Raw genomic sequence first — 12,773 nt, 5'->3', positions numbered from 1 at the left:
TTCCGGATGACTCATTTACTAAATTTAAGACGTGAGCCAAACATGTTACATGACTTAAGTTGGGATAAAATATTTCGAGATGTTTGTCATATTGAACCAAGTTTACAGCGTCGTCCGTTATATTATTTAAAATTATTATACTAATATAGTACCACTTTGAAGTGTTTTTTTTTCTTAAATAGACTGGCCACTTCACAAAATAGAATTCAATTTTTATTTCACAGTAAATAATACAAAACCAATAAAAGGAGGAGTTTGAATGTACTTTGGAGCCTATAGTGTCTTTTTTTAATAATTTAATAAAATTTCTTAGAGAATACGTCATTTGCAAAAAACAGTCTTATCTTAGCACGCGTCCATCGTCTATTCAAAATCAGTCTTAACAGGTATTAGCCCCGCCCACCAACCCTATCTTTTCTTAGAGGATATATCATTTGCCAAAATCACCCTTATCTACGGAGGTACTGCCCTGCCCACCCACCCGCTCTTTTCCCAGAGGGTATCTCATCTGCCAAAATCAATCTTATCTTAGCAGGTACTAGCCCCGCCCACCCACCCTCTCTTTTCTAGGAAAGTGTCCCTCTTTTCTTAGAGGGATCTCTATTGGAAAAATCAGTCTTATCTTTCCAAGTACTAGGCCCCCCCACCCGCCCCCTATTTTTGCAGAGGATATGTCATCTGCCAAAACCAGTTTTATCTTAGCAGGTACTAACCCCGCCCACCCACCCTCTCTTTTCTTAGAGGGTGTCTCATCTGCCAAAATGAGACTCTTTGGGTTTTTTTTTAATTTTAATTGCCAAGTAAGTATACAATATTTGGCTCAGAGTAGGTAAAATAACCCAAACAAATTCAAAAGCGGAAGTAAGTGGGGTTAGTTTTATTTTTTATACGTTCTACTGTTTATCAACATAAAATCCACTTATCGTCCAATAAAATGAGTGATAAAAAAAACAGGGTAGATGGGCGGGGCTAGCCACTCTGCTAAAATAAGACTGATTATGGCAGATGAAATTCCTTCTGAGAAAAGAGAGGGTGGGTGGGCGGGGCTAGTACCTGGTAAGATAAGACTGATTTTGGCAGATGAGGCATCCTCAAAGAAAAGAGAGGGTGGGTGGGCGGGGCTAGTACCTAGTAAGATAAGACTGATTCTCAGAGGGTGTTTCATTTGCAAAAAACAGTTTTATCTTAGCAGGTACTAACTAGCCCACCCACCCTCTCTTTTCTTAGAGGATATATCATTTGCCAAAATTACCCTTATCTACAGAGGTACTAGCCCTGCCTACCTTCCCTCTTTTTTCCCAGAGGGTGTCTCATCTGCCAAAATCAATCTTATCTTAGCAGGTACTAGCCCCGCCCACCCACCCTCTCTTTTCTCGGAAGGTGTCTCATCTGCCAAAATCAGTCTTATCTTAGCAGAGTGGCTAGCCCCGCCCACCCACCCCATCTTTTCTTAGAAAGATCTCTATTGGCAAAATCAGTCTTATCTTACTAAGTACTAGCCCCGCCCACCCACCCTCTCTTTTCACGGAGGGTGTCTCATTTGCCAAAATCAGTTTTATCTTCGCAAGTACTAACCCCGCCCACCCACCCTCCCTTTTCTTGGAGGGATCTCTTTTGCCAAAATCAGTCTTATCTTACCAGGTATTGGCCCGCCCACCCATCCTCTCTCTTCTTAGAGGGTATGTCATTTGCCAAAATAAGCGTTATCTAAACAGGTACTAGCCCCGCCCACCGATCCTCTCTTTTCTCAGAGGGTGTTTCATCTGCCAAAATGAAACACTTTGAGTTTTTTTTTTTTGTTTTAATTGCCAAGTAAGAATACAATTTTTGTCTCATAGTAAGTAAAATAAGCCAAAGAAAGTCAAGAGGGTTAGTTTTATTTTTTTTTCTACGTTCTACTGTTTATCAACATAAAATCCACTTATCGTCCAATAAAATCAGTGATTAAAAAAAACAGGGTAGATGGGCGGGGCTAGCCACTCTGCTAAGATAAGATTTATTTTGGCAGATGAGATTCCTTCTGAGAAAAGAGAGGGTGGGTGGGCGGGGCTAGTACCTGCTAAGATAAAACTAATTTTGGCAGATGAGACACCCTCTAAGAAAAGAGAGGGTGGGTGGGCGGGGCTAGGACCTGGTAAGATAAGACTGATTTTGGCAGATGAGACATCCTCTGAAAAAAAAGAGGGTGGGTGGGCGGGGCTAGTACCTGGTAAGATAATACTGATTCTCAGAGGGTGTCTCATTTGCAAAAATCAGTTTTATCTTAGCAGGTTCTAATTAGCCCACCCACCCTCTCTTTTCTTAGAAGATATATCATTTGCGAAAATCAGCCTTATCTACTAAGCAGGTACTAGCCCCGCCCATCCTCCCTCTTTTTTCTTAGAGGGTATGTCATTTGATAAAGTCAGTGTTATCTTACCAGGTACTAGGCCCGCCCACCCACCCTCTCCTTTCTTAGAAGGTGTCTTATCTGCCAAAATCAGTCTTATCTTAACAAGTAGTAGCCCCGCCCACCCACCCTCTATTTTCTTGGAAACTATGTGATTTGCCAAAATCAGTCTTATCTTAACAAGTACTAGCCCCGCCCACCCACCCTCTCTTTTCTCAGAGTGTGTTTCATCTGCCAAAATTAGTCTTATCTTACCAGGTACTAGCCCCGCCCACCCACCCTCTTTTTTTTCAGAGGATGTTTCATCTGCCAAAAGCAGTATTATTTTAGCAGCTAATAGAACTACACAACGAAATTATGAACAGCAATAAAGGAACTTTTTTTATATCGTCAAAATGAGCGCAATAATATATGCCGTTTTGGTCCATGAACCCCATCTTGTCAGAACAGGTTCTGGAGGCAATGGACAATCCGGTAAGGCTTCCCGAAAGGGCACTATGAGGTGCTTTTTTTAATTAGACTGACCACTTCACAAAATATATGTAATTCAATTTTTATTTCACAATAAATAAAATAAACCAATGAAATAGTTATATAGGTTAGTTTGGTGGTTTCTGTTCACATTCGACTGAAATCAAATTTTTACAGTTAAAATGAACCAAAGAAATTCAAATTCTACATTCTACTATATATGAACATAAAATCCACTTTTCGTCCAATAAAATGAGTGATTAATAAAAAAAACAGGGTAGGTGGGCGGGACTAGCCACTCTGCTAAGATAGGACTGATTTTGGCAGATGAAATACCTTCTGACAAAAGAGAGGGTGGGTGGGCGGGGCTAGTACCTGCTAAGATAAGACTGATTTTGGCACATGAGGCATACTCTAAGATAGGAGAGGGTGGGTGGGTGGGGCTAGTACCTGGTAGGATAAGACTGATTTTGGCAGATGAGACATATTCTAAGATAGAAGAGGGTGGGTGGGCGGGGCTAGCACCTGGTAAGATAAGACTGATTCTGACCAATGAGATGACTTAAATGACATATCCTAAGAAATTTAATTAAATTATTACATATAAGAAAAGACATTTGAGGCTTTAAACCACTTTTAAATTTTTTTCAAACGGGAATACCTAGAACCTCAAGATTTTTTTTAAATTTTTCAAAAAAAAAACGGCTTCCCAAAATTTATTCAAAAACAGGTTAGCTCAGAATTTTCCAAAAATAGTCCAAAATTCTTTTAAATAATTTGCAAAAAAATCTTCATGGCTCCCCAAAATAATATACCATGAATAATGGTCAATAAACCAGTCTCATGTTAGTAAATACTAGCCCCGCCCACCCACCCTCTCCTTTCTTAGAGGGTATGTGATTTGCCAAATTCAGTCTTATCTTAGTAAGTACTGATCTAACTTTTATAAAAAATGATCAAAATTTAGAAACATTATAAGCTTTTGTCTCATAGTAAATAAATTTCACTCTTCTTTTCTACGTTTCATTTTTTTTTCAACATAAAGTCCACTTTTCGTCCAATAAAATGAGTGATCAAAAAGAAAACGTGGTGAGTGGGTGGACCCAATTTGAATTTGAAGTTTGAAAGCTTTGAAAATATTTAAAGGAATTCTATAACGTCTTCCAATTGTCGTTAGCCTTGAATCTTTGAAATTTGAGTGAAAAGGAATATTTCGAATCAATTTTGAAAAACTCGTAAAAATTTTGACAATACTAGAAATGTAATGGAGTAGTCAAGTCTCTGAAGACCAAAAATAGACCGGTATTCGACAAGAACGTCGTCAACATTTCATTATGAAGGTCTTCCAAGCCTTGACAACACTGAAATTACTTATTTCGGAGAAATACCCTTCTGCTGTTGTTAAGGCTTCAAATAGCCCCAAATTTCGGAAAATTCGAATTTCAAGGCTACAAAAGTAGTAGAAATGCGTTTTCACGTCATTCGTTTCGTATTCAACTTTTAAAAATTTTGAATGTTCGCAAGGTAAAATTTTTGAAATTAATTTTGAAAACTCGTAATTTAGTAGTGTCAAGGCCTTGAAGACTAAGAAGGGGGAAGGTTTTTGGCAACAATCATCAAAGTGAACCAAACGTTTGGGCTTTTTTAGAAATAAGGTACTCAAAGAACTTCTGTAACGTCTTCTAGTTGTTCAACCTTTGAAATTTGGGTAAAAAAATATTTCGAATTAATTTTTAAAAACTCGTGGGAATTTTGACGATACTAAAAATGTCATGGTATAATCAAAACTCTGAAGACAAAAAACAGACCGACACTTGACAATATCGTCAACATTTTTTTCATTATGAAGGTTTATGACGCCTTGAAAACACTGACGTTACTTGTAACAACAACAATAATTCATTCATTCATTCCTCAATAAAACAATTGCTAAAAATGATAATAATTAATGATTATTATAGAAAATCCAGATTTTAGAACAAAACAGACGTAAAAAAGTAAAATAGCCGCGAAAATATAATCACGTCACTGGCAAAACCCGTGAAAGATATCGGCGCCCGTGCGGACCCCTGAGCCGCCTATTAATTCTTGCAAAATCGACTGCGTGTTTTTGCTCGTCGAATTCAATTCGTTCCCGCTGAGTAAATATCCAGCAGGAAATTAAGAAAACCGCGTCGAGTGGGCAAAGTGTCACGCTAATTTGATTGCAGAGGAACTCGGAGAAGCTGCTGAAGTTGATCGAGGGCGTGTACCGCTGGCTACCGCTGGGCACCATCGTCAACAACAAGGTCCTCATCGTCCACGGCGGCATCTCCGACACGACCGATCTCGATCTCATAAGGAGTTTAGACAGGGGAAAGGTGAGTGCCACTTGTAATATTTTTCACCGCAGCTAAGCAGAATTTTAAGAGCGTCAAGCATCCGCACTCAACATCGCGCATTATGCTGAAAGGTTTCACGAAATAGCTCGTAAATAAAATTTGGGGGCGGCGCGCGAGCACTCAGGTACTGCACCACCGACCAATTTGTACATATTTTGTACTTGTCTCGCTTAACAATGAATGAAGTCAACAGTTTTATCCGCTTTGTTGCAGTACTCTTCGCTGCTGCGGCCGCCCATCAGCGACAGCTCTGCCCCCGGGGCCGAGCTCATCGACAAAGTCGAGTGGAAACAGGTAAAATCGCGCCGAAAACCGCCCCATTTCCAAACATCCACATTCCAGGTGTTCGACATCCTGTGGTCCGACCCCCAGATCGGGAACGGCTGCATCCCGAACGCTCTGAGGGGCGCCGGCACGTATTTCGGGCCCGACGTGACGAAAAATTTCCTGGAGAAGAACCGAATGCTGTATATCGTGAGGTCGCACGAGTGTAAATCGGAGGGGTACGAGGTGATACACGACAATTCGGTGAGTTTAGTTACTTTGAAATGTTGGCATCCTGGTCACGGCACGCCGTAACGATACGGTTTGTTGTGGGAGACTGTTTTAACGGGAAATAATGACAGGGAGGTGCCGCAGCAGCGATCAAACGAAATGGTTTATGTCGCAGTTGCGAAGGCCGGTCACGGCACGCCAGGCAAAAACGGGCCGTATCGAAATTCAGGCTGTAAATCACAATACGACCCTCTTCTCTTTCAAATTTTACGACTTCATTATCTGCAATCGAATCTATTTCCTCGTGTTGAATTTGCGCGTCGTTACAGAACGAGAATGTTATAAATCGCCCACTTTGTTTCATATCTCCTGCGGTTATTCCCACGATTTTTTGTCGGGAATTCGAGTCGTTGCTGTTGATGGGGGTGGAGGGAGGGAGGGGTAGTGAAATTTTATACACGCAGAGCGTGGTTGGATGATTTGCAACGTTTAATAAGTGCACGGTTGGCGGATTTGACGTGTTGATTTCAAAAATACACCGACCGGCAAAAAAACCGGCCACCCTGAAAAATTTCGCAAAACCACTTTAAAAATTATTAATTTATGATCGCTGTTTTATTAAAGAACCATTCACTGTTAACACATGATGTACAAATTAGCGAAAAAAGAAGACAAATAAACGCAGAATTAAATTTAATTCTGCGTTTATTTGTCTTCTTTTTTTTGCTAACTTATACATCATGTGTCAATAGTGCATGGTTCTTTAATAAAATAACGATCACTAGTTAAATTTATAATTTTTAAATTTTGGTTTTGCGAAATTTTTCAGGGCGGCTTTTTTTTTGTCGGTCAATATATAAGAAAAAAATGCGAATTTTTGAAAATTGTCAAAAACTGTAACACTTGAATGGACGATTTTGGAAAAACGGTTATAGTAATCGCAACAACGAAGCCGAAAGTGACTTGTGCGGCCCGAAATCTAGAAGAAAATGTATTTATTTAAAAGGGAGGTACACTGGTTTAAAATTTCATTTTCTAAAAAGTTGTCTAAAAAAGAACATTCTCTTCAAATTTCAACTTTCTAGCATTAGCGGTTTCGGCTGAGCGTTGATAGGTCAGTCGGTACATTGCCTTTTATATATACTTATGTATAGATAAACAAAAACAAAAACAATAAAAGAAAATTCCATTAAAGTATAACCAACTAAACACTAGAGAAGATTCCTGCCTTCTGCATATAAGTAAGCTCGTAATGTTTCCAAATTTTCTTCATTTTTTGTAAAAGTAAGCTAAGTTTCGATTTTTTCTAATTTCATGAGCAAACAGTAGCCCCGCCCACCCACCCCTTCATCATTCCAGTGACTACTCTTCATATTGTTCAGTTCTATCTTAACAAGCTTTAGCCCCGCCCACCCACCCTCCATTTTCTTGGAAGGTATTTAATTTGCCACAATCAGTCTTATCTTAGCGAATACTAGTGCCACCCACCCACCCTTTACTATTTTAAAAAGTATGTCAATTACCAAAATCAGTCCACCTTAACAAGTACTAGCCCCGCCCACCCACCCTCTCTTTTCTTAGAGGGTATGTCGTTTGCCAATAATAAGACAAGACTGATTTTGGCAAATGAGATACCCTCTAAGAAAATAGAGGGAGAGGGGCGGGACAAGCAACTGCTAAGATAAGACTGATGTTGGCAAATGAGATACCCTCTAAGAAAAGAGAGGGCGGGTGGGCGGGGCTAGTATCTGCTAAGATAAAACTGATGTTGGCGAATGAGATGACTTAAATGACATATTAAGAAATTTAATTAAATTATTACGTACAAGAAAAGACACTTGGGGCTCCAAACCACTTTTAAATTCTATTCAAACAGGAATACCTAGAGCCCAATGATTGTTTTAAATTTTTCAAAAAAAAATGGGTTCCCAAAATTTACTCAAAAACAGATTAGCTCAGAATTTTCCAAAAATAGAACACCAAAGTACCCCAAAATTCTCTTAAACAATTTACAAAAAAAATCTCCATGGGTCCCCAAAACAATATATCATGGGTAATGCTCATCAAAACCTGTCTCATCTTATTAAATACTATCCCCACCCACCCGCCCTCTACAGGGTAAGTGGGCGAGACTAGCCACTCTGCTAAGATAGGACTGATTTTGGCAGATGAAATACCTTCTGATAAAAGAGAGGGTGGGTGGGCGGGGCTAGTACCTGCTAAGATAAGACTGATTTAGGCAGATGAGACATACTCTAAAATAGGAGAGGGTGGGTGGGCGGGGCTAGTACCTGGTAAAATAAGACTGATTCTGGAAAAAGACATCCCTTTAAGAAAAGCGAAGGTGGGTGGGCGGGGCTAGTTCCTGCTAAGATAAGACTGATTTTAGCAGATGAAACATACTCTAAGATAGGACAGGGTGGGTGGACGGGGCTAGTACCTTCTAAGATAAGGCTGATTTTGGCCAATGAGATGACTTAAATGACATATCCTAAGAAATTTAATTGAATTATTACATATAAAAAAAGACATTTGAGGCTCGAAATCACTTTTAAATTTTTTTCAAACGGGAATACCTAGAACGTCAAGATTGATTTAAATTTTTCAAAAAAAAACGGCTTCCCAAAATTTACTCAAAAAAAGGTCAGCTCAAAATTTTCCAAAAATGGTCCAAAATTCTTTTAAATAATTTACAAAATGTCTCCATGGGCCCCCAAAAGAATACACCATGGGTAATGGTCAACAAAACCAGTCTCATCTTATTAAATACGAGCCCCACCCACCCGCCCTCTACAGGGTAGGTGGGCGGGACTAGCCACTCTGCTAAGATAGGACTGATTTTGGCAGATGAAATACCTTCTGACAAAAGAGAGGGTGGGTGGGCGGGGCTAGTACCTGCTAAGATAAGACTGATTTTGGCAGATGAGACATACTCTAAGATAGGACAGGGTGGGTGGGCGGGGCTAGTACCTGCTAAGATAAGGCTGATTTTGGCCAATGAGATGACTTAAATGACATATCCTAAGAAATTTAATTGAATTATTACATATAAGAAAAGGCATTTGAGGCTCGAAACCACTTTAAAAAAAAAACGGCTTCCCAAAATTTACTCAAAAACAGGTCAGCTCAGAATTTTTCAAAAATAGTCCAAAATTCTTTTAAATAATTTACAAAAAAAAAATCTCCATGGGCCCCCAAAATAATACATCATGGGTAATGGTCAACAAGACCAGTCTCATCTTAGTAAATACTAGCCCCGCTCACCCACCCTCTCTTTTCTTAGAAGGTATGTTATTTGCCAAAATCAGTTTTTTCTTAGCAAGTACTAAGTAGTAATCTAACTTTATAAAGAATGATCCTAATTTAGATACATTATGAGCTTTTGTCTCATAGTAAATCAAATAAGCCAATGGAATTCAAAAGCGGGAGTGGGTGGGGTTAGTTACACATTTCTTTTGTACGTTCCAATGTTTTTCAACAGAAAATCCACTTTTCGCCCAATAAAATGAGTGATCAAAAAGTAAACGGGGCCGGTGGGCGGGACCATTTTAATATTTTTTTAATTAGATTGACCATTTGTCAAAATCGAATGCAATTTTCATATCACGGTAAATAAAATAAGCCAATGAAATCCAAACGCGGAGGTGGGTGGGTTCAGTTTTACCTTTTTGGTCTAAATTCCAGTGTTTATCAACATAAAATCCATGTTTCGACCAATAAAACGAGTAATCAAAAAGAAAACGTGGTGAGTGGGCGGACCCATTTTGAATTTGAAGTTTGAGGGCTTTGAAAATATAAATGTTTGAAATATGAGTGAAAAGGAATCTTTCGAATTAATTTTGAAACACTTGCAGAAATTTTGACAATACTAGAAATGTCATGAAGTAGTCAAGGCTCTGAAGACTAAAAATAGACTGGTATTTGACAAGAACGTCATCAACATTTCGTTATGAAGGTCTTGGAAGCCTTGACAACACTGAAATTACTTATTTCGGAGAAATACGCTTGTGCTGTTGTTAAAGCTTCAACCAGCTCAAAATTTCTATCTTTTAAAAAATCCAAATTTCAAGGCTACAAAAGGAGTAAAAGGCGTTTTCACGTCATTCGTTTTGAACGCAAAATTTTTGAAATTAATTTTGAAAAGTTGTAATTTAATATTGTCAAGGCTTTGAAGACTAAGAAGAGGGCGATTTTTGACAACTAAGTAGTTCGGTGAATTAGTTCTCAAAAACTTCATGGCCTTGGAAATGCTAGAACAATTTCTCTGTTACAATACCAGCAATAATTCCTCAACAAAACAATTGCTAAAAAAATTATTAGATATTCGAATTAATATTATCATTTCAGAAATTGGGCGACAGACTAAATTTAAGTTCGGGTTACATCAGAGTACTTACCTTAGCACATAGCAAAATTGCATATTTGCCCTAATTGTGCAACGACGTTAATGCAACAATATAATCAATTTGATTGACGTTACTAAGATGCAATTTGAACCTGCTAAGATAACACTGACTTTGGCAAACGAGATACCCTCTAAGAAAAGACAGGGCGGGTGGGCGGGGCTAGTACCTGCTAAGACAGGACTGATTTTGGAAGATGAGATACCCTCTATGAAAAGAGAGGGTGGGTGGGCGGGGCTAGAATCTGTTAAGATTACACTGATTTTGGCAAATGACATGAAAAATTTAAAACAATCTTGAGGTTCTAGGTATTCCTGTTTGGAAAGAATCTAAAAGTGGTTTAAAACCCCCAGTGTCTTTTCTTATAATAATTTAATTAAATTTCTTAGGATATGTCATTAAGTTATATCTCTTTTGCCAAAATCAGTCTTATCTTAGCAGATACTAGCCCCGCCCACTGCCCACCCTCTCTTTCCTTACAGGGTATGTCATTTGCCAAAGTCAGTGTTATCTTAGCAAGTACTAGGCCCGCCCACCCGCCCCCTCTTATTTTAGAGGGTATGTAATTTGCCACAATCAGTCTTATCTTAGCAAGTACTAGCTAAGATAAAACTGATTTTGGCAGATGAAATACCTTCTAAGAAAATAGAGGGTGGGTGGGCGGGGCGAGTACCTGGTAAGATAAAACTAATTTTGGCAAATGACATACCCTGTAAGGAAAGAGGGGGTGGGTGGGCGGGATAGTACCTGGTAAGATAAAAATGACCTACTCTCTAAGAGAATGAAGGCGAGTGTACAGGGCTGGTACTTACTAGGATAAGACTGATATTGTATGTCCCTCTAACAAAGTGAAGGGTAGAGTTTATATTATTTGGCAAAATCACTCTTATCCTTGCAAGTATTGGCCCAGCTCACCCACCCTTTATTTTCTTCAAGGGTATGCCATTTGGCTATATCAGTTTTATCTTAGCAAAGACTAACCCCACCCACCCGCCCTTTATTTTCTTAGAGAGTAGGTCATTTGCCAAAATCAGTCTTATTATGGCAAATACTAGCTCCACCCGCCCGCCCTTTATTTTCTTAAAGGGTATGTTATTTAGCAAAATCAGCCTTATCTTGGCCAGCACTAGCCCCGCCCACCCGCCCTTTATTTTCTTAGAGGGCTAATGCCTGCTAAGTTATGACTGACTTTAGCTAATGAGATTCCTCTAAGAAAAGAGAGGGTGGGTGGGCGGGTCTAGTACCTGGTAAGATTATACTGATTCTCAGAGAGTGTCTCATTTGCAAAAATCAGTTTTATCTTAGCAGGTACTAACTAGCCCACCCACCCTCTCTTTTCTTAGAGGATTTATCATTTGCCAAAATCACCCTTATCTACAGAGGTACTAGCCCTGTCCACCCACCCTCTTTTTTCCCAGAGGGTGTCTCATCTGCCAAAATCAATCTTATCTTAGTAGGTACTAGCCCCGCCCACCCACCCTCTCTTTTCTCGGAGGGTGTCTCATCTGCCAAAATCAGTCTTATCTTACCAAGTACTAGCCCCGCCCACCCACGCTCTCTTTTCTCGGAGGGTGTCTCATTTGCCAAAATCAGTTTTATCTTGGCAGGTACTAACCCCACCCACCCACCCTCTCTTTTCTTAGAGGGATCTCTTTTGCCAAAATCAGTCTTATCTTACCAGGTATTGGCCCCGCCCACCCATCCTCTCTCTTCTTAGAGGGTATGTCATTTGCCAAAATCAGCCTTACCTAAACAGGTACTAGCCCCGCCCACCGATCCTCTCTTTTCTCAGTGGGTGTCTCATCTGCCAAAATGAGACACTTTGAGTCTTTTTTTTGTTTTAATTGCCAAGTAAGAATACAATTTTTGTCTCACAGTAAGTAAAATAAGCCAAAGAAACTCAAAAGGGTTAGTTTTACTTTTTTTTCTACGTTCGACTGTTTATCAACATAAAATCCACTTATCGTCCAATAAAATGAGTGATAAAAAAAAACAGGGTAGATGGGCTCCCCGCCCATCTAGCCTGTTTTCAGTCTCATCTTAGCAGAGTGACTAGCCCCTAGTCACTCTGCTAAGATAAGACTGACTTTGGCAGATGAAATTCCTTCTTAGAAAAAAGAGGGTGGGTGGGCGGGGCTAGTGCCTGGTAAGATAAGAGTGATTTTGGCAGATGAGACATCTTGTAATAAAAGAGAGGGTGGGTGGGCGGGGCTAGCCACTCTGCTAAGATAAAACTGATGTTGGCAAATGAGATACACTTTAAGAAAAGAGAGGGTGGGTGGGCGGGGCTAGTAGCCGTTAAAATAAGACTTATTTTGGGAAATAACGTGCCCTCTAAGAAATTTAATTAAATTATTATTCATTGCTGATTCCTTGTTCGGCAGTGAATTTTACTTTAATTTTAACATGAAAAAACAAACGGAAAAATGGAGTTTTTTTTTTTTTATTTTCAATCAAAGGCCACCAGCCAGTGTTAAAAATAAATTAAACTAAATTATTATTAAAAAAGACACTAGAGGCTTCAAATCACTTTCAAATTCTTTCCAAATAGAAATACCCAGAACCTCAAGATTGTTTTAAATTTTTCATATCATTTGCCAGTGGTTTGGAATTTTGGAATTTTTCAACTTTTTG

The 12,773-nt window shown here is 39.2% G+C and overlaps 1 protein-coding gene across 2 annotated transcripts in view; it reads left to right on the top strand.

Moving 5' to 3' along the window:
* The window catches only part of Rdgc (retinal degeneration C), a 142,567-nt gene that overhangs the window by 118,922 nt on the left and 10,872 nt on the right, over window positions 1-12,773 (top strand). For both annotated transcript variants that reach the window (XM_064071561.1, XM_064071562.1), the window contains exons 9-11: window positions 5,071-5,220; window positions 5,455-5,535; window positions 5,584-5,769. In XM_064071561.1, coding sequence (XP_063927631.1) covers window positions 5,071-5,220; window positions 5,455-5,535; window positions 5,584-5,769 — 417 coding nt within the window. The remainder of the gene's footprint in view (window positions 1-5,070; window positions 5,221-5,454; window positions 5,536-5,583; window positions 5,770-12,773) is intronic.

The sequence above is a fragment of the Zophobas morio genome, unplaced genomic scaffold (genome assembly GCF_036711695.1).
Source record: "Zophobas morio isolate AGI-343-1 ecotype UQ-CSIRO unplaced genomic scaffold, CSIRO_AGI_Zmor_V1 ptg000041l, whole genome shotgun sequence".
NCBI classification, from domain to species: Eukaryota; Metazoa; Arthropoda; class Insecta; order Coleoptera; family Tenebrionidae; genus Zophobas; species Zophobas morio.
Note: the sequence above shows the minus strand (reverse complement) of the source record. Positions and strands in the feature narration are given on the sequence as shown.